General features: G+C 43.1%; 2 protein-coding genes across 6 annotated transcripts; one reads left to right on the forward strand and one right to left on the reverse strand.

The window, feature by feature from the left end:
* Window positions 1-655: 655 nt before the first annotated feature.
* pgap2 (post-GPI attachment to proteins 2) lies at window positions 656-20841 on the forward strand. Of its 4 annotated transcripts, XR_014624075.1 has the most exons (9): window positions 656-1000; window positions 2043-2211; window positions 2523-2772; window positions 2859-2965; window positions 5027-5135; window positions 5213-5375; window positions 11742-11901; window positions 17246-17494; window positions 17649-20841. XR_014624075.1 is itself a non-coding variant. In XM_084373431.1 (7 exons), exons 2-6 carry the CDS (start codon window positions 2044-2046, stop codon window positions 5341-5343), a joined length of 765 nt encoding a protein of 254 aa, XP_084229557.1. In that variant the 5' UTR covers window positions 656-1000; window position 2043; the 3' UTR covers window positions 5344-5375; window positions 5930-6405. The 4 variants fall into 4 exon arrangements, 2 of the variants coding, with proteins under 2 accessions (XP_084229557.1, XP_084229556.1); XR_014624074.1 differs by having other exon boundaries at window positions 17246-20841; XM_084373431.1 differs by lacking the exons at window positions 11742-11901; window positions 17246-17494; window positions 17649-20841 and adding an exon at window positions 5930-6405.
* Window positions 8592-21390, reverse strand: rhogb (ras homolog family member Gb). 2 transcript variants are annotated; one of them, XM_084373432.1, is made up of 5 exons: window positions 21164-21389; window positions 12702-12809; window positions 12122-12281; window positions 11708-11878; window positions 8592-10773 (listed from the first exon to the last, which is right to left on the reverse strand). In XM_084373432.1, exons 3-5 carry the CDS (start codon window positions 12248-12250, stop codon window positions 10498-10500), a joined length of 576 nt encoding a protein of 191 aa, XP_084229558.1. In that variant the 5' UTR covers window positions 12251-12281; window positions 12702-12809; window positions 21164-21389; the 3' UTR covers window positions 8592-10497. The 2 variants fall into 2 exon arrangements, with proteins under 2 accessions (XP_084229558.1, XP_084229559.1); XM_084373433.1 differs by lacking the exon at window positions 12702-12809 and having other exon boundaries at window positions 21164-21390.
* Between the last annotated feature and the right edge of the window lie 52 nt (window positions 21391-21442).

Raw genomic sequence — 21442 nt, forward strand, 5'->3', positions numbered from 1 at the left:
GACAGCACATTCAGACCGTGTGCTATAGCCACGTACCTCTCCTTCCTGGAGGCACCGTCACATAATGTTACACCATGGATATCAGATGCTGCGGTTGCTCAGCTATGCAAACAGACATGTACAAACACATCTCAGTTTTTCTGATCAGTAACTCCAAAGTTTTCACATCACAACAGCTGTTTTATCTTCATGTCTATTTTTACCTCTTGGTCTCGTGTTTTCTTTGCTTTTTATCTGCAGGAGACCAAATTTCTACTGAAAATCTCCTTAAAAACAATAAAATATCTTTCATAGTTAATAGGAACTATTTTAATTTTTGTCAAGCTATGTCACAATTTCTTCTGTAGTGACATTTTTTTGTTTTATTCATTTATGCATCTATTATTTATTATTATTGTCATTTTTATTGTTGTTGTTGTCATTTCTTTCTTTCTTTCTTTCTTTCTTTCTTTCTTTCTGATCCCTGAAAAGCAAACTAAGTGCTTAATGTATTTATTATTATATTAATGCATTATTATTAGTGTATATATTTATAGTTATTGTAGTCTTGCTGTTGTTCATGTTGTTTTTTATTGAGTCTTCGTGCTTTTATTTGTTATTAATAACTGTTGTTCTTGGAGGAAGACTTTTATTGTGAAGGTTGTTTTGGCCGGAAGTCGCCTGGTGCCGGTGAAGCGGAGCAGTCCGCCGCCCAGTCCGACACAAAACCACCAAACTAACAGGGAAAAAACAGACATAAAGTCTGTCAGTGACGGTAAAGTGAGCGGAGCAGCCGTGGAGAAGTTTCACACTCGGTTTGAAAAACGGTTCAACGGGTTTAAAGCAACATTTGACGGTAGTTTCTAGCGAACGTTAGCTAACTATGTGTAGTTAACTCCCTGTAGCTGAGAAGCTAACCTGAGCTAACAGGATTAGCTCTGCGGGCTGAACAAGCCGACGTGGTTAATTAAATGTCTGTGAAGCGGAGCACCTGGTCGAGCCAACCTGGAGAGCTGTAAAGGTGAGTGTTTCACGTCATACCTGCTCCCGTTTCAAGCTAACTGTTGGCATTAAACTGTATGGAGAGTGAGGTTAGGTCCAGGAGACGAACTAACGTCACTCGACTGCATCACCTGGAGAGGTAACATATGGTTTGTTTACAGGGGAGAACAGTACACCAAACTCCATTTATAATTCTGGAAATTTTAGAGTTCACACGCATTGTAGCAGAGATGAATGCTGACTTGTACATAACTCATGTCTTTTAAAGTTATCCACTATTCGGCATACATATAATGTATGTATTAGTACTATTGATAGTAAATTGATTACATTGACTGATTTGTGAAAATTGACCATTATCATACCTTGTTTATTGTATCATTTGCATTATACTGGAATGGTGTTTAAAAAGTGATTTTTCAAGTTTATATTAAGTTTCATGTCTGTCAGGACTGTAACTGTGTTGAACCATTAATCTCTTCTGTTTTCATCAAAGTCATTGTAACTGACAATAACAGTGATAATAATTTTGATATTCTTTAACTGTCTGTTCTTGCTTTTTTATTACATTTTATTTTATTGCTTATTGTCTAAGGGATACACTGAGAGCATCTACACAAACTGAATTCAGTACATTTTAGGAAAGAAGATAAGAAAGGAAAAGGCTTAAAGAGATGAAGACAAACAAAACAAAGACATGAGACTCACAAACAAACAAACAAATGCAACAAAAAAACAAAAGTCAGTAAAATACAGTCAGAGCAGTTCCTCTCAGGTGAAGAATCACAGAGCTGGTCGATATTCAATATCGGGAAAAAATCACATATGACCCAGAATATCACAGTTCTATCAAAGTATCTATACCGGTCCAAGCTGAATAAACCGTGCGTTGATTAGTCAGAAAAAGTTCAGACTAATAGTTTAATAATGAGCCTTAATCAGCCACACCCCTGTTGAAATAGTTCTGATGAATCCGGTGCTCCAGCTGTCTGTCAGCTGTGTCGTAGTGATCGAACGTGTGATCTTGACTCCCTCCGTCCTCCTCCGCTGTGTTTGTCCAGGATGCTCCAGGGGCCGTACGGCAGCCTGGACCGGGACCGGCCCCTCATCCGGCTCCCTTTCACCAGCTTCGCTGTGGGGACGGTTCTGCTCCCTCTGACCGGCCTCATCGCCTGCCTCTTCATCTCTCTCGTGTACCACTTTGAGGACGCAACATTCACACACTGTCATGTAAGTTGTCACAACGACGACGTCAGGTTGTTTGTTGTTGTTGGCAGATACTCTAAGTTGCAATATCGGTATCGGACATGAAAAAGTTGTATCGAGCCACCCCCAGTAGATTCAAAGATATTTTCTGTTTTACAGTCTTGTTGGAGGTGACATGAACTAGAACTGGACTTTTATTATTTAATTTAGAGGAGAGAACATCAAACTCTACATGAGTTGAGGACTAATGTCGAAAACCTTGAATTATTTCTCTGTTTGTTGTTCGAGAAGCTGAAATTAACGTCTGTGTTTTTTGTTTTCTTTTGTTCAACCAGGTCTCAAACTACCTCCCGTCAATCAGCGCCGCCATCAGCCGCGTGCCGGAGCGCTACATCTGGCGCTGCTGCATCGGATTACACTCGGCGCCGCGCTACCTGGTGGCCATCGCATACTTTAACTTCTACTGGGGCCGCTTCACCAACAGGCTGCCGGAGCTGGTGCTGAGCGGCCTGGCTCTCCTCTGCAGCCTCGCCGAAAACACCGGCCTGCTGCTGCTCACATACGTGTCATCCACCGAAACCTACAGTGAGTTCAGCGGCCAGTCAGAGACGAGCTAACCAACGTCTTCCACAAGTGTTAATAAAGTGTTAATGAGCCGTTTGTCCCTGCAGATCTTCATAAGAACGGTTTCATCGTGTTCATAGCGAGCTCGCTGCTGCACATGCTCATTACCTGCAGACTGTGGCAGGTGATCAGGAGACACTACGTGCACCCAGAGGTGAAAAAAAACCACAGAGCTTCATCCTTCAGCTGTGTGTCTGTTTTCATCAGTTACTTATTATTAACCAGTGAATCATTAAAAACGTATAATAACACAAACATCGCTCACAGATGATTTCAGCTTTTTATCTGAAACGTTGACGCTGTAGAGCTGCAGAATATGTTGAAGTAGTTTTAATTATTGTTTTTTCCTGATTGTTTTTTAAACAAAGATACGTGAGAATGTGACTTGAATACTTTATTATTATTTATTTCTTCATACTTGATCTCTTGGACAATTTGTCGACTGTTGCTGTTTCAGCCGTCAGTGCTGCGTGTTGACCTGCAGGGGGCGCCGCACAGCCAGAAATCCACCATCAACACAGAGTAATCCAGGTTTACTCACCCAGATGTGTCTCCAGTGGTCCTTAAAGAGTTTCAAGGCGTGCTTGAGGACATTTCAGAGATTCCTAATAATTATAGAGGTGCCTGAGGAGGTTGTGCGGTTCCTGTAGGAGACTCCACGTGTCCTTATGTAGAACCTTGTGGTCCTTGAGGAGGATTTAAGGATTATTTAGTAAGTTCAATTGTGGCGGTTCAAGGACTGCCTGTAAAGGTTTTTACTGGTCCTTGTGGCGCCTTCGAAGGGAAACGAGAAAAGCGCGAGGACGATCATGTGGTCCTTGTGGAGGTTTGGGGGATCTTTTGTTAGGGTTCTAGAAGTTTTCAAGGAGACATTAGTTGACCTTAAAAGGTTTTGTGGATCCTTGAAGAGATTCTAGGAGTTCCTTAGAAGGTTCCAGGGGTTTTTGAGGGGGTTGTCTGAGCTTAAGGTGAGGTTCTTGTGGTTGAGCAGGGAAAGCCTTGAGGATGTTCTTTAGGTTCTTCAGGAGGATCATGTGGTCCTTTAGGAGGTACTCAAGGAGGCATTAATTGACTTTTAAAAGGTTTTGAGATCCTTGAAGCGATCCAAGGACTGCTTGAAGACATCCCAGGGGTTCCTTTATAGGTTCCAGGGTTACTTGATGGGAGAGTCTACAGCTTCATCACGAGGACCGTGTGGTCCTTGAGGCTTGGGGGTGTTTATGGGGTTCAAGAAGTACTCATGGAGGCATTAGTTGACTTTTAAAAGGTTTTGGGAACCTTGAAGAGGTTCAAGAAGTGCTTGAGCACTTTTGGAGGTTCAAGCTTGCTTGATGGGGTTATATCCTTTTATAGGGGTCCTTGAAGGGGTTTTAAGTAACCTTACACAAGCTGTAGTGGGAGCACTGGTGGAGGTTTTTAGGGATCTTTGAGGAGGTTTTGTGGAACTTGAAGTAACCAAGAGGTTCATGAGGAGGATTTTATTGTTTCTTAGGAAGTTGTAAAGTCTGAAAAATATGAAAAATATTTCAGGAGGATTGTTTCAGGAGGTCATTGAAAACATTAATTGTGTCCCAATGAGGTTTTAAGTGTCTTTGAGGATGTTAAATTGATATTCAAGGAGGTGCTTGTGGTACTTGAAGAGGTTCAAGGAGTGCTAGATAAAGATCATGAGGTGGTGAAGACGTGTTAATTTTAGATAAAGTTATTTGTGTTTTTGATGTCGTCAGCAGGTCATTGAAACTGTCGATCGCAGCTCTTTCAGTGAGTCTTCAGATGTTAAACCGGCCCCGGGCTCTCCCTGCCGAGCAGGAAACACATGAATAAGTTCCAAATTTAACTTTTGTCTGAACTTTATTTTGGTGCTTCCCTGTTTCAGTATCAGCAGAGCAAATGTGTCACTGAGTGACGGCAGCAGTTTAACCACAGCTCTGCATGGCCGCCCTCGTCATGTGACTGCTGAGCTTCCAGGAAAAGCAAACCGCCTCTTATTATTAATATTTGATTATCGCAGGGTTCCCGCACATGAATTGAAAATGGAAATGAATCTTAAGTTGCAGCTCTGAACTGTTTATTATCTCGAGTAATCATGGATTTACTGAAAACATACATTAAGTTAAAAGCTGATCATCAGTTTCTGAACATCTATATTTCTCTCTTCTGTGTTAGTTTTCTCTAAATCAAACATTTAAATGCTCTGTCTGTCCGTCCGTCTCAGGAAATGACATCATATCGTTGGAAGGTGCGTCTCTTCCTGTTTAACGTCGGCTGTTGTCTGGCTGCTGCATATTTCTTCAGACGCCACAACAAGTACTGTGAGGCAGGAGGTGAGTGTCAGAGTCCAGATCTCTGGTTCACACCACGATTCTCCTCTTTATTCACTTCCTGTCTCTCCGTCCTTCAGTCTACACCCTGTTCGCCGCCTTTGAATACCTGGTGGTCTTCTCCAACATGGCCTTCCACATGACTGCCTTCTGGGACTTTGGGAGCAAAGAGGTGATCGTGGCGACGCCTCCTGAAGACAAACGATACTGAGCAGCAGCCTCACCTGTTGACCCTTTAAAAAGGTGAAAAGAGACCAGGAAACTGGCTCCAACTCTGTCACATATCTGAACACATGAAGGCCTCACGCAGCCTCATTAACATCACATGAGAACTGATACTGAAGCCTGATGATCATTCCAACAAGACCCGCTCGTCACGTTTGGACCGACAGCCTCGTCAGAGGTTTAAAAATGGTAGAGATGTACCGGTAACAAGTACCGAACCGATAGCAGTGCATTAAAAAAATATATTATTATTTTATATTGTATTACGCTGCTGTGAAGTAGCAGGATCCTGTTTCTAAAGAATTAATTATTTGGCATCAGATCGGTGCAAAGACTGATTCCAGTATTTTAAGTGGTGTCAGAGTCATTTCACAAACTGGTACCTGTTTTAAAACAACCAAAAAATAGTTTTTAAAGTCAGCTTCAGCAGAGATGGAGCGACATTTTCCACCCATACTTGTTGAGAACAAGATTGTCTCCAAAAAGCTTTTAAAGAATAAATAAAAGATGTCTCAAAAACATTGTTGTGTGATGTTGTCTGACCATCAGCAGCCTTTATTTTTCCTCCTCAGGTGATGAGATCTGAAATGTCTCGAGCTTCAGTGATTATCTGTTATATCTTTGACTCTGCACGTCCCTACGGAAACAAAACACTTGAAAGACGACACAGCTAGCTCACCGTTACTGAACTTCCGGACACTTATCCTGTGTGCACGAAGACGATCAGCTGACCGCTGCTGGGAATTACTAAAAACGTTGTATTTCGCCCAGAGGAGGCGCCCAACGTCCTGCGTCACCGGAGCTGTGAGCCTGGTGCTCGTTCTCATCGGCTCGCATTGGGTGTCTCATCACTTGTAACATTAAACAGAGATGATTTTTGTTTTTGTTTTTTTTTGCGGAGTTGGACGCTAATTTAGCAATTTAATCCAGACGATGATCTTTTCCAAAACCTAAACAAACCAAAATATTGTTTTTAATACCTGAAAACAATAAATCTAATATTAAAAAGCCTTAAAACAAAACTCAAATAAACTCTGGTCCCCCACACTAGTATTATTTTTTCAGAGATCCTTTATGGATTTGTCTGTGAGGAGGGTTCACTCTGGGCAGATTTGAGAAACTGAACTTTGTAACAAACTGAATTTCTCTGTTGAATCACTGGAGGCTGTTCGTTGTTTTATTTTAGATGAATATTATTTGAACTTGTCAAAAAGCCTCCAGGACAAGCTGCTGGTGTTGTAAAATATATTGTTAAAGAAGAGTTTGTCAGGACATAAAACCAGTGATCCGTTGATCTTTACTGATCCACATGTGGTAATCTAACAGCGGCACATTTATCAAGGTGATGATGAACAAAATGCTTAAATCGAATCGTGGGTTGAAGAATTGTGACAGCTCGAGCAAACACTGTTCATCCCCGTGTTCAAGCTGTTGGTGATGAGCAGCAGCATCATGATGAGACTGTGTCATAGACAGAGGAGGTTATTGACTCTGTCAGCCGGTTGCTCATCAACACTAAACTGGACTCACATGTTCGCTGCTCATTGCTGCGTCCTGACGCGACAGCCTGTTTTCAACAGCTCTGTTTATGTTCATGCAGACTTTCCTTCAGGTCTACAGTCGTAAACGTTTCAGTTACTGCTCGACCGGTGACAACGACAACATATTTAAAATTCGTCACTTAAAGAAATCCCTGGTAAAACACCTGCAGAAGTGTTTGTGTAAATGTGCGACAGCACTCGGTGGGCTGATGCTGTTTTTACTAACTCAAGAACAGAAAGAGTGAAGACTCAGCAGGAGACGAGGGACAGGAAGAGGAAGTGACTCCTGCCTCCGAGGAGACGCTCCAGAGGAAAAGGCCATATCCTGAAACACTGCAGAGAAACAGTGACTTCACAAAGTCCGACGGGTCCAGTTTAGAGGTTCAGAGACAGTTTGAGAGAAATCTAGTGGTCGTTTTTACTGACGACATTTATCTGACTGGAGTTACAGGTTAGATCTCAGATTTACACTGAGCCTCAGAGAAATCAACGTTTGGTTTGACAAAAGACTTTTTTGTCTTCTGATAAAACTTTTGAACTTTCAGGCCCTGGACCTGGTGTCACTGTCCGTCCTGAGTGGTCCGATCGTAAGTGAACAGCTCTACGTCGTCAGTTCTTGTGTCTGAGTGAACTCTTGTGATTGGATCTCACTCCCCTGCTCTATATATGCGGATAAAACGTCCATCACTAAGACAAATGGACACAATGTTTTTACATAAAGAAACATTTGCTGAATTTACAAGAAAGTCCAAATAATTCAGAATCAGTCAGAGACAGAGTTTCACTACGTTTGTTAAGTTTCTCCTCATGAAACAACTCTTAAAATCAGATGATTTGCTAAGGGAGTCTGGTGATGTTGTGGTGACTGGTTCAATGGGTAGATCAGCTGGAACAGACGGTGTGTTCACAAACACCTGCTGCTAACATTGGCAGGTTAAGAGCACAAACATGTTATTTACATCACAGTGAAGCACCTGGAGTCGGACTGTGTTTAATCCATTCTGCTGTTGCTGTGGCTGCTTGTTTCACAGAGGACGTCAGCTGATCAGGTGGTCCTTCAGTGTGCGTACACACTGCTAAAACAATGTGGTCTGAGTGATCGGGTCTCAAATGCGTCCTCGTTGTGTCTCTGGGCTGCTCCCACCTGTGCTTAAAGCTGTTCACCTGTGGTCGGATCACTCAGGACAGATGTTAAAACCAGGTCCGAACACACCCTCAGTGGTCAGATAAGATCATTTGTTAACGTCCCCGGGTGTGTTTATGATTTGATTATTGTGTTATCTGAAACTAAAAGAGCCCTTTCATCATTTGGGGAAGTTGTTTGCCTGCAGGTCATTTATTAAACTCACTTCCCCCTACTTCATTTTCCTGAACAACAAAAACAGCGTCACGCGACAACAACAGAGACTTTCAGACGCCCTGATCCACAGCGACGGGATGTGTTGTGATGAAATGTGGTTCAGAAGTTCTTGTTCCCCTGAGAATTAATTCTAATAACATTTTAATGTGTCCGGTACCAAATACCTCCAGAACGAATGATGTTCCCATCAGCCTCAGCTGGGAGATAGTAAATAGGCCCTACCTGCCAAATATCACCATCACTGTTGTGAGCCTGTTAGCATGCTGACGTTAGCATCTTTAGCTCAAAGTGCAGATGCTGATTGAGTTAAAACACAGAAGGCAGATGTGCTGAATGAAACATGTTTAAATGTATTGTCACATTTAAATAAAAATACATTCAATTAAAAACAATCAACAAAAATCATCTTTTTTTTCTTTTTTAAACTGAAGAGTAAATGAAATTTAGTAATCGTGACAAACTGGAGCCGACTGGACTTTTCAGTTGAACAGCTCTGCTAACAGACAGCATGGTGTTAGCACAGTGGCTAACGTTCGGTTTACATTCAGGGTTTCTTGACTAAAACAAAAGCATTTTCTTCCTCAGAAAACATTTGCAAAGCAGATTTTGAAGTTTACAATCGTTACAATTTCTTTCTCTTTACTGTCTTTGGTTATTTTTCCGTGTTTTACCACCATCTGCTGTTTGAAAAGTCTCAAAGAGTGTCTACAAGGGATCACAAGAGACAATGTTAATCTATAATTTTGGCAGAAACAAAAAAATTGCAGGTCCCAGACTATTTAATAGAACTTGAGAAAGTCGCAGTGAGTTTTTAACAACTACCAAACAGTCGAAACAATGACGAGAGCCGACAGTAAAAGTCATGTTAACGTTCATGTCAATGCTCAGCATCAATACCTACTTATTTGACTTCCTGATTTCTATTTACATCAGTTTGTGACTCCACCAAAGCTGCTTCCTGTCTGACCCGCCCGTCCTCTCAGACCCACTGCACGCTGATGCAAATTCATTCGAAAACCATTTTGTTTGTCCACCTTGTGAGAAACTGCACCAGTTTAAAATATAATTGTATTTTATCGAGCAAAGGATTTTAACATCCTGCGCTCACCTGCCACTCTGAGCCTTAGTAATGTCGTAAAAACCACTGAAACACCAGAAAGTCTTTGGATTTTGTTAAAAATACCATTATTGTTCATCTTCTATTTGGGGAAAATCATGCTCTAAGTGCTGGAACTACAGTTCCCATAATGCTCTGGGGGGTGTAAACAGGAATGCCGAATTATCTGTTAGCACTTCCTGTTTGCAGCGTACACGTTGATGTTGGGACAACTTTCACTAGATCACTGTGATACTGAAGAAAACTATAAACATGAAAATTCTCAGGCAAGTTCTGAACTGTCATTTTAAATGGATATGTTTTACGGAGAGGGATCAGATAAGGTTACACTTCTTCCCACTCTACGAACATGTCATTAGAAGTGCCTGTTTTCATAAACACTTCTTTTGTTGTTTCGTTTGTTTATGAAAATAAAAAGAAGTGTATTAATTGGATTAATGGATGAGAATGACTGCTCGGACTGTGATTTAGGAGTCAAACTGCAGCGGGACTGTAAGTTGATGAAATCTTCTTTTTCTAAGTAAACGAGGAGAACAGTAATGATTCTGGTGTTTCAGAGAAGACAGAGACGATTTCGAATGTGTTTGTATCAGCGAAGGTAACGATGGTTTTAATTAAAGCTCAACGTTTGCTCGACCACAAACCCCAAAAAATGTTTTCCAACCGGTGTTCGAATTCCCCTTCAGAAGGAGCGGCCTGGTTTTTATTTATTTTAGTTTCTTCACCACTAATCTTTCATCAGGTGGAATAACAGTCATGATAAACATCCTGCACACGTTCAGACCAACAAGTTAAATATGTTATTAAAATAAAATCACTGACCACCGCAGAGCTGCGCTCATTTAAAACCACAGATGAGTTCAATTTGATTTTAAATATTATTGTTAGCATTAGAAATGTCAGAAGATCATCTTTGATAATTCTTCCCGCTTTTGGGAAGATCCCGCCAAAAACAGCCCTCCCCTCCCCCGCCCTCAACAATTCAAACACTGAGCCCAAAACTATCTTTTTATAATTATTTCAAGATAAAAGTCTAAAAAACACACATTTCCAAACAGTCTCTCAGGTAATCAGCCGACCCAAACCGCTCCAATCCGTCGCTGTTGCGCTGGAGGCCCGGTCCTACAGCAGGACGCACTGCCTCTTGGTGGCGGTGGGCTGCGGGTTGAGGTAGGACCTCACGGCGTCTGCGAACACGTCCTTTATGCCTTCCTGGTTGAGGGCCGAACACTCCAGGTAGCGGGCGGCGTGGATCTGGCGGGCGAGGCTGTCGCCCTGCTGCCGGGTGACGGGAGTCTGGTTCTGCTCCTTCAGCTTCCTCTGGATCTCGGCGTCGTTCCGGAGGTCGCTCTTTGTGCCGACTAGGAGGATGGGAACGCCGGGACAATGGTGCAACACCTGATGATGATGAGAACGATCACGTTTAGGAAATATGAATGGAGGGAATTATTTGAAGAAGCGACTTTGTCTTTAAAGCTTAAAAACGTTTAACGATTTGAGAAAAGTTTTCATTCAATCTCAGAAAACTAGAAAACTAAAAGTCAAAAATGTGTTTTTTGTCGGCGTTAAAAAAGGAAAATGTCTCTTCTTGTTGTAACACTTTTAATTTGAAAATGAACAGTATTTTAAGCAATGTTAACGAGAGATGATTATTATAGTATCGAGAGTTACTATCGAGTTTTCAGGCACGTGAGTTCAGACCAGCGGCACCAAAACTGAAACGATGGTTCAGGTGATCCATCTTCAAGGTCTGATCTAAGGTATTTTCTGTCCTGTGTTTAAGACTTAACAACAGGTAAATACTTTGTAGTTTTTTGGCAGGATAATCTTTGTAACTTCCCTTTACTGGCCTCTCAGAGCTTCTGTAATACAAAGACCCCAAGTTCCCTTAACTGACACACGTCCTGTGACTCCTCCCACCGGCTCAGATGATGACAAATAATAAATAATTAGGGTTGTTACACATTTAAAGACCATTTTTACCTCACAAAAATAAAACAACGATTCAAATTATACGTTTTATTTATTTATTTTTTGCGTGAGAAATGTCTGGCGGGCCAAATCAAACCTGTTGTTTCCTGTGTAACTCAAACACAACATAATATTACTGATGCTGCTGTTTTACTTTATAAATATTTAAATAAATTCAGTCCTGTAAGAATCAAATGAGTCGCTGATCATTTTCCAGCTCACAAACTATCTGCATGTGTCTTTAAAGTGGACTGATGATAATAAATGAATATAAAAATCTACTATATTACATAAGACATAAACAGGTCTTGAATATAAACTGGATTTCTGTGCAGTTGCCGGGTAGATTTTGACCTCTGACCTCTGGATGCCACTTGTGTTTGACGTTCTCGTAGGAGGCGGGGCTCGAGATGGAGAAGCAGATGATGAAGACGTTGGTCTGCGGGTAGGACAGCGTCCTCAGCCGGTCGTACTCCTCCTGACCCGCCGTGTCCCACAGGTTCAGACTGATGGTCCTGCCGTCCACCGTCACCTGAACGCACCACGCACACACAGGTACACACACACACACACACCTGGTCAGGGAGTTTTGTATCTGTGTTGGTTCATAATATAAAAACTGAAACCAACAACACGTTTCCACCATATTTTCTATAAATACTAATGTGGAATTGATAATGAAAGTAGCCTCACACACACACACACACACACACAGACACACACACACACACACACACACACACACACACACACACACACACACACACACACACACCTGGCTGCTGTAGTTGTCGAACACTGTGGGGATGTACTCTTTGGGAAAAGCTCCGGTGGTGTAGGAGATGAGGAGGCAGGTCTTCCCCACAGCACCGTCACCCACAACCACACACTTTATACTCTGCATGATGACCTCTGACCTCTGACCCTTCAGCGACCTGCAACACACACACACACACACAAACACGACTGCTGTTAGTCCAGTCTGAGTAACAGATTTGTGTGTTTTAAGGATTTTACAGCTCTGGAAATGTATTTAAAGGGAAATAATTTTATCTTTCATCACAGTGCAGCGGTGATGAAATGAGTCCTGAAACCCAGAAATCAGTTAACGTTTGAACACATCCTGTCCCCTCGGCTCAAAGTCTGTGAGTTTGTTGAATGTGTTTCAGTTAAATGTGTGAAACACGGTGTGTTGTCACCTCCCACAGCTTCATTATAAAGCTCTCCTGTGTTGCGTGTCAGGACTCGTACGACACTTTGTCGTTTGACAGTCAGAGTCAATGTGATGAAGATCAGGATATTTACAGCGAAGACAAACGAACAAGACAAACTACCGTCTGGACTTCACGGTTTACCTTCGGTGATTCTGATTGGTTCACTCGTCCTGCTCCGGCTGTCAGACACACTCCAGTTTCTTCAGTTAACAAAGTTTGTTCAGAAACACGTGACGTCCCATCGTCTGACTGCGGGGGGGGGGGGGGCAGAGGGGGGGAGGGGGGAGTTTGTCCTCGGTCAGTATTTGTGTTTATGGAAATGATCGCTGCAGAAGGAAACGGTCTCCAAACAAAACAGAGATGTTATCCTGCTCACACACACACACACACACACACACACACACTCACGCTGGCATTCAAATCTGTGTGTGTGTGTGTGTGTGTGTGTGTGTGTGTGTGTGTGTGTGTGTGTGTGTGTGTGTGTTATGGTTAAACACAGACAAATATTGACAAAGCTGAAACACACACACACACACACACACACACACACACACACACACACACACACACACACTTCTCCCACACAGTCAAATTGTATTGACATTTACGTGACGGAGACAGTTCGTCAGATTTACAGAGTCTCTGTGTGTCGATCTTTGTTCCCTCGTCCGTCTCCAGTTGATGAAAGAAGTGTATCTGATGCAGCAGCAGTTGGTATCGTAGTAACTCTTGCTAGAAGGACGCCTGATGTCTGTCGGACATCACCGGGCAGCTCAGATAAGACGCGGATGAATCCGGTCTGATTCGTCCAGATCATGTCCAGATCCTGCAGGTCATGAGCGAGTCACCAAAGGTCTCTGAGTCATCCAGACTGAATCCAGGCCGATAACAAAACATCGATCACGACGTGTCTGAGTCAAAAACATTGTTTTTGGATTTACACTCATACTCCAGATAAAAGTTGCCAGAGTCTTGCTGAAATCATCAAGTTCATGTTCAATACTTGATTCCCTGATCTTACGTCAGTCACTTTGGGAGTTACCCAAATCATGTTCAGTCCGAGTCGCCCCGGTCACGTCTGAGCCCCTGATGTCAGAGTCACAGAGATCATGTCCGTTCTGTGTTCGAGCTGCGACACAGCTGCTGCAGTTGATCCTGACCATCGTAGTCGATGCTCTCGGGCCCGCGGCGCTGTTCAGCAGCGTCCCAGAAGCGACTCTCCGCTCTGCTCTGCAGAAAATACACACCGAGTCTATTTGTTTGGACTGAAGTGGACAGAAGCCGTGTCGAGCTGCACAGAGCAGATCGAGCCAGACAGGAAGTCAAACACAGGAACGCCACAGAGCATCCGGCCAATTTTCAAAATACAATAACGTGTGCGGACTCAGGATCGACAGCACAGCACAGTTGGAAAATAACACGATTTAAACACATAAAAGAGACAAAAGATCGTGTCCAAGTCATCAGTTCATCACTGAGGTCACGATCGAGTCACCCTGAGCTGCACAGGTTTGAGTACAACAGCAGCACCAGCGAAGAAGAAAAAGGTTCAAGACACTGAAGCTGAGAACGAAACCGTAACAGAGTTTGGATTCATATGGAAGTGTCTCTCTTCATGTCAGTGTGTAAAAGTTTCACTGTCAGTGTTTCGTTTTTTAAAGCTTCTGTCGTCTTGAAGAAGAACTAAGAGCCGAAGCAGAGTGATGACTGAAGTATGAAGAGTGAACGTGACGAGATGAACACAGCTCGACAATGAAACACTGACTCTGCAGTGTCTCTCTCCAGATGTCTGGATAGAGAGAGTGGCTCAGCCCAGACTCTGGGGACGCTGACCCCACCCTCCCCTCGCTCTCTCTGGGTGGAGGTCGGCTGATCTCACTGCTGCTGGAAGCTTTAACCTCTGATCTCACAGTTTTTCACTTCACAAAGTCCTGCGTATTGTTCAGATGGTGTACGGTGAGCAGGACTGTGACCTCTGACCTTTGCAGGGGTGGAAGAACTGTTCGGATACTAAAGAAAAGCTCTGGTGTGATATCTTCCTCACAGACGTAAAGCTTCATAACACCGCACTAGTATAGTTTCATTTTTAAAAAAAGGTCAGTAATTTTCTTATCAGATGGCAACAAACGTTTAAGACCGGGACATTTCTCTTTCATTTGTTTTTTTGGGTTGAAATACGCCACTTTTTTATAATTAGACGCTAAAATCAGAACTATATCTCATTAATTTCTCTGTTGGCAGACGTTAACCACAAATCTCTGCAACCATTTAATAAAAACATTGAAGTTTTTAATGACGATTTAAGCTACAACAGGAGGAAACAGAGCGTTTACTGGGACTATTTTCAGCGGTGGATTAATCTACATTTGGTGTCAGGAGTGTGTTTGTGTGATGTCAGAGTCAACATGATTTAAAACATCTGTAACACAGACCGTGTCAATCTGTTGACGAGACTCTGAAGCAGAGTGAAGGATTCGTTTGAAGTGTTGTAACGAGCTCCTGTTGTAACGCAGATGAAGTCGATAAAAAAGGAAGCGTTCGGTAGAAAAGTGTCATCGTGGTTTCATGTTGAAATAAAGAAGCAACCTGAGTGAAGGAACACGTTATGTGTAACTGTCCGGTTCAAATGAGTCTAAATCTGTTTTCTCACAGCAGTTCAGTGTTTTTCAGTAAGTTATTGTACAACCTGGCAACATCATCGCGTCTCTCAGCTGCACCGAGTGTTGACATGTCCAGCTGCAGCTCGTCTGATGTCCACTAGATGCTGCTGGGATAAAACTGTCACACCAGGAAACAGCGGCTGAATCGTGTAGTTACAACTTCCTGTGACGCAGAGGGCCCAAACACACTTCCTTTGAATCTTACAGTGTGAAAGAAGTGGATGGAAACCGTTGGATACACTTTCTCTTTCCTGATACGTTCAGTAAACAGGCAGGCACCAAACCGACATATGTATTTTTCTAATGTTTTTATGAGTGTTACGGAGGACACGCTGACGTATCGCAGCAACGGGCCAACCCACTCACTGAGGCGTCTATGTATATATGTCTCTGGTCACAGCCGCCCAAAAGGATTGAAATTGTTTTATTGCCTTTCAGGTTAGCTTTGAGCTAAACTGAAGTCAGCTGATCCGGCAAAGTTTTACATCCAGAAATTCAAACTTTTTTGGCTTCATGCGCCACCGAGCAGCTCTAAACGAATGACCGCTGAGTCCGTATCCACATTTACATACAGATTAACAACTGCAAGCGGCGACCTCCGGCTGAAAGACGAAGCCAACGCCGAAGTACCAACAACTGCAGTTCCTCAAATGGCCACTTGACGCTCTTAAAGCGAGTCAGTCCCCATAAGAGCTCATGTTAAAATGTCCGACGTCACAGCAGAAATAAACAAAAATGTTTCTGGTCTCGCTGCTAATTTTCCCGCTCATGACAATTTTTATAAAACTCACTTATTATAAAAATGTTATTAGGCTTAAAGTAACGTGTGATCGAGCTCCAGAGTGAAACTGCTTCGGTCTGTCAAAGTTTTCATTGGTCGCCTGCTGCGCCGGATACTCAGCAGGTCAGATTAAGGAGATGAAGCTCTGTCTCATCAAACCTCAGTGATATTTGAGATTGATTCATTTACTTGAGTTCGTTCAGCACTTTGTCACTTTATGTTTCAAACAGCTGAGGTTATGGATCTTCTTGTTGTGTGTGCTGTGATTTGAACTAAGATAAACATCTGCACTTTTATTTTTAGTTTCTGATTATTCTCATAATTAGTAAAAAAAAATTTAAATTAAATTAAATGTATATTGTATTTTAATGAATCTAAATGGAAAAGTCAGGCGCACCATCCTGCGTACAGAGTTACTCTGGAGCCATCGAGCAACCGGCAGGTCATTTATGTGTCCCGGTGGCTGTAATCACTGTTCAGTGTTAAACTCTCATATGAAGCTCATATTGACAAACATCAGCTGTCCAGTGGGACCAGCAGGTCTGAGGACAGGTCTGATGGGGAACAGCGTGCTGACAGAGTCGGACTGTGAGAGGAAGAAAGAAGAAAAACACGCTGAAGAAAAAGAGGAAGAGGAATCGAGATCGGCAGAACGACTTTAGCACACATTCATTGTGTGAACGCAGCCTTCCTCTGGGGGAGTGTGAGCTCGATTCAAGTGTGAATCTGAAACAAACACCTTTTCTGTTTTATTTTTAAATGCCAGTTAATCATTACCATGATGAGTTATATATAAGTTGGACGTATGAAAGTATTTACATGAATGATGACAGGGGAACTACAGACCACTAAACTGGAAAATATCTTTGTCAAAGCTGCGACCCTGAAGTCATCTGAGAGGCCCAATCAGGAAGCTTTGAATGAGGATGAAGTTAGAGGTGAAGCTCTGATGTCACTGAGTCCTCTCCGTAGCAACAGCAGCTGAGGCTCATGGGTACTGTAGTGTTTAGAGAGGGAGAAATGATTGAAGTATTTCATAACACGACATTCTGGTTCAATAATCCAGGTCACTTTCCTACGACTGTGTCTGAATCACTGTCTGCTGCACTCACTCACGTTGTAGTGAACATCATCATGATTCTGCATCATCACTGACAGATGTCGGGTCATGTGGCTGTGGATCTATTCACAAAATGTAGTAAACATAACTTTGTTAATCTGGTCCATTTCTGGTTCTGTTTCAGGGTCGGCTGAGAGGCTCTCCCAGACGTTCCTCTGCTCAGCAACATATTCCAGCTCCCCCAGGGGATCCTGAGGCTTTCTCCAGCCGGATGAGATATATAATCTCTGCAGTTTGTTCTGGTCTACCCTGCGGTCTCAAACCGACCAGTTGGACAATCCCGGAAAACCTCCAAATGGAGGTGCCTGACGGCGGCCCGGCCCGTAGCCCTCTGGATGTCTGAACTCGTCTCTGAGGCTGCGTTCACATGCAGGTACAACGTATGAAGCAGGCGAGCTGCTCATTAACTTTAATTCTGTGTGAGTAAGGCACTTCATCTGAATATTTCGATTATTAGATTTTTTGTCTTAAATGTCGTATTACACACGAGGAAGAAGTTCATTTCTTGTTTGTTTTTCTCTGAGCAGTTGTCAGTCTGTTTTCACCTTGTGGTTTTAATACAACCATGACACCCAGCGAGCAGGCGAGCCTGATCCAGATTGAGGTCCCGCTAAAACACCAAAGACTGTGATCAAACAACGGCAAAAACACAAGAGGATGTCAGTACAAACCTGGGCTAAAGCAACCGACAATATCACACCAGACCTGGGCCAACAACAACACAACTGCAGAAGGAGAACCTACAAGAAATAATCAGTGAATGAGCAGTCTGGTTGTTAGAAAGCAGCGAGTATGACTCAACCATTTCGTTGAACTGATGAATTAGTTCTGTGGAAATGAACTTGATACTGGATTCGTCAATAATATGGAGGAAGTGTTGAGTTTGTATCAACAGCAGATTAAAGCAGGAACAGATCAGAAAACCAGCGGGCTCCATAATCAAATGAACTTATTATTATGTCTGTGATAGAAACACTTTCTCTGTAGTTGAAGGAAGTAAAACCTTTGGCCACAGATCCTGAAATGTAATCAGCAGCAGTGAAGAGAGACGGGCAGCCTGCCGTCTCCTTCATGCTTTTACCGGTCTTGTATTTCAGCGTTTCAGGAACTAACAAACCGCTTTGGTTTCGTCTCGTCAGCTGTGTTCTTTTTCTGTATTTTTATTAAATGTTGCTGCTTTAGGAGGAGTCTCCTGACCCACAGAGGAACCGAGTCATCCTGCAGCTGAAGCTCTGACGGGAAAGTCTCTAAAACTGGATCTGCAAAGTTTATATGAAATGTTCACGGCTGAGTGGACTTTTTTATCTTACATTAATCTGAAAAAACCCATCTGAGAGAAAAGATGCCTGCTCTGCAAAATGAGTACATTGTGGTATATTTAGAGGTAAAAAGGGGAAATGCATGAAAGCCTTTTCATGTTCCCAGGGTCCGAAGTTCCCGACTTCAGTATTCTGTTCACACCCTCCTGATGGATCCGGATCAAATTTTGACCCGTTTAAAACTACTAAGCAGGTGAATTCTGGCATTCCTTCATAGTCTTTGTTAACTAAAACATCTTAAACAACACAGATGTTCCTCATGTGAACAGACAGTGAAACACAGCTGCACAAACTGAGAGAACAATCAACAAAAACTGGCTAAAACACCAGAGAACTTAGGACCAAACTGGAGCTAAAACATGGACGGGATATTGGACCAAACCAGGCCAAAACATATCAAGAAATACTGGACCAAACTGGGCTAAACACAGAGGAATATTTGACCAAACTGGGCTAAAACACCAGAGAACTTAGGAGGAAACCGGACTGTAATATCAAGGAAAATATTGGACCAAACTGGGCCTAAATCACTTGAGAATTTAAGACCAAACTGTGCTAAAACACGGAGGAATATTGGACCAAACCAGGTTTAAACAACCAATAATATTAGACCCGGGCTAAAATACCAGAGATTACGCTAAATCAGACGTGCTGTATGCTAACCTGCTGACAGGGGTTGAGTTATTAGTCAGACACACCCGCAGTCGAACCATCAGACAAACCAAAAGTTTATCCAGATTATCTGAAGCACTGTGACGAACCAAAGGTGAACTTGTCATTAATAATCCATCACAGCAAAGATAAAATGTGACCACATCATTACAGTAGGAACAGTCGGTCAGAGCTGAAACAGGAAGAGAGTCTGTGAACTGTGACGAATGATTACAACAGACAGCTGGATCATAACGTTCACCTTCATTTTCTCTTTCAAACTATCTGGTCCAACCTGTGATCACCTCACTGTTCACAGACCTCAGTTCACACACAGTCTTGTTATTATGGTCCAGCTGACGGAGGCAAAGTCGTCCTCGTGCACCGGACCAACGCAGCGTTTCCTCACCTCCCCTAACAAAGACTCAGACGCTGCAGGCCGAAGAGGAACTGGTCTGTGTTGAAACCGAAACAGGAAGGGTTTGTCCGCCGCTCTGTTCATCCAGCAGCAGCATGTGAGGAGGAAAAGTGTTGACTGAGACAGTCTGACCAGCAGCAACGACGTGAACCGTTAAAACAGGTGGAACTGTCCTTTAATGAACTGCACTGTGGTCTTAACTCAGACGGTTGACCTCGTGAAAACCGTCCGTTAACCCCGACTGAGACACAGTTCTGGTCTTAAACACCAGTGAATATAAACAGAGCCAGACTAAATGTTGGAAAAGTCTGGAGCTGAAACAACCGACAGTACCAGACCAGACCTGGGCTGAAAGAACCGACAATACCAGACCAGACCTGGGCTGAAACAACCAACAGTACCAGACCAGACCTGGGCTGAAAGAACCGACAGTACCAGACCAGACCTGGGCTAAAAGAACCGACAGTAACAGACCAGACCTGGGCTGAAACATTGACTGTCTTGATGGAGTCTCAGTCTCAGTGCTGTGTCGTGGGCTGAACTTCACAGCTGCCTCAGATGAAGCACTTTCTGTATTTTCAGTCTCTGGCTGCTGAAGAAGTCACCACATCAGTGCTCACTGGTCGATCTCTGACATATCTCACCCTCTGACTTCCTGTTTCGTTCTGGGAAGCCTGAAACTGTCCAACTTCACAGACGTGTTTCTCATTCACATCTGAGCGTGTGTGATGTCATCTCATCCAGCGTGACGAGCACTCGATTACTCAGGAAGGTTATTTTTTTACTCTCTGATCATTTTAGAGGCTGATTACAGTTAAGTCGTGTCCCTGTATTCAGATTCATGAGATTTCGTTGTTTTTAATAGTGTTGGACTGTCGGTTGGACTAAACCAGCGTTGTGAGGGCGTCACTTTGGGCTCAGGCTCGTTGGTCGATTGATCAATGGAGGAAATAATCAGCAGATTCTTAAAATGAGCTCCATCTCAACCAACTACAACAGCAAACCTGCTTTCACATTGAGTCATAATAATCCAGTGACATCATATATAATAGTAGAGTCACAGGACATTTCACTACACTGAGTACTTTTACTTTTAAAACTTTAAGTACATGTAGAGTATTTTTTCAGTACTTTTACTGTAGTAAAGTATCTGAATACTTCCTCACCACTGAATATTAATATCATAATAACATATACCAAATAAACACAATACAGATATAAGACAATACAAATACATATAAATATACATTTTGTTTTGTTTTACACTGAATTTATGTCAAAGTTTAAAGAAGAAGTGAGTGACAGGCGCGCACACACACACACACACACACACACACACACACACACACACACACACACACACACACACACACACACACACACATTGGGAGTGGTCGCACTTCATCTCCAGTTTCCTGCAGCAGCGTCAACAAACAAACAAACAATCAGGTTATTGATCCGCTGCTGGAGAACCGATCGATCAGCTGACGGGAATTAAAGCCGAGATCAATACACTGCTAAAAGTTTGGACAGAGAGAGGAAACACACACTCAGGGTCTCACACACACACACACACGCACGCACACGCACGCACACGCGCGCGGGCGGTCATCAGTGATCCCGGAGCTCCGGCGGATGAAAAGCAGAGACTCACCGGTCATCAGTCCTCCTCTCCGGGCACACAGCTCCGCTCAGTCCCGCTCCGTCAGTGGGTGTGTGTGTGCGTGTGTGTGTCAGTGAGCGTGTGTCAGTGTGTGTGCGGAGGGACAGTGGATCTCTATGTCAGAGTGAGGCGGGCGGGCGGAGCTAATGAAGAGGAGGAAGTCCGAGAGGAGAGAGAGGAAGTGGAGGAGCGAGTTTGAGGAAGTTTACTGTGTGTGTGTGTGTGTGTGTGTGTGTGTGTGTGTGTGTGCGTGCGTGCGTGCGTGTGCGT

Source organism: Pagrus pagrus (genome assembly GCF_965226575.1).
Source record: "Pagrus pagrus genome assembly, chromosome: 14".
In the NCBI taxonomy this organism is placed as follows: domain Eukaryota; kingdom Metazoa; phylum Chordata; class Actinopteri; order Spariformes; family Sparidae; genus Pagrus; species Pagrus pagrus.

Excerpts from the sequence above, each read along its gene's own strand:
- pgap2 (XM_084373431.1), top strand. The coding sequence starts at position 2,044 with ATGCTCCAGGGGCCGTACGGCAGCCTGGACCGGGACCGGCCCCTCATC. Across the intron at positions 2,773-2,858 it reads GTCATCCACCGAAACCTACA|ATCTTCATAAGAACGGTTTC; the intron begins GTGAGTTCAGCG and ends TTGTCCCTGCAG. Across the intron at positions 5,136-5,212 it reads CAAGTACTGTGAGGCAGGAG|TCTACACCCTGTTCGCCGCC; the intron begins GTGAGTGTCAGA and ends TCCGTCCTTCAG.
- rhogb (XM_084373433.1), bottom strand. The coding sequence starts at position 12,250 with ATGCAGAGTATAAAGTGTGTGGTTGTGGGTGACGGTGCTGTGGGGAAG. Across the intron at positions 11,879-12,121 it reads TCGACAACTACAGCAGCCAG|GTGACGGTGGACGGCAGGAC; the intron begins GTGTGTGTGTGT and ends TGGTGCGTTCAG. Across the intron at positions 10,774-11,707 it reads AACACAAGTGGCATCCAGAG|GTGTTGCACCATTGTCCCGG; the intron begins GTCAGAGGTCAA and ends CATCATCATCAG.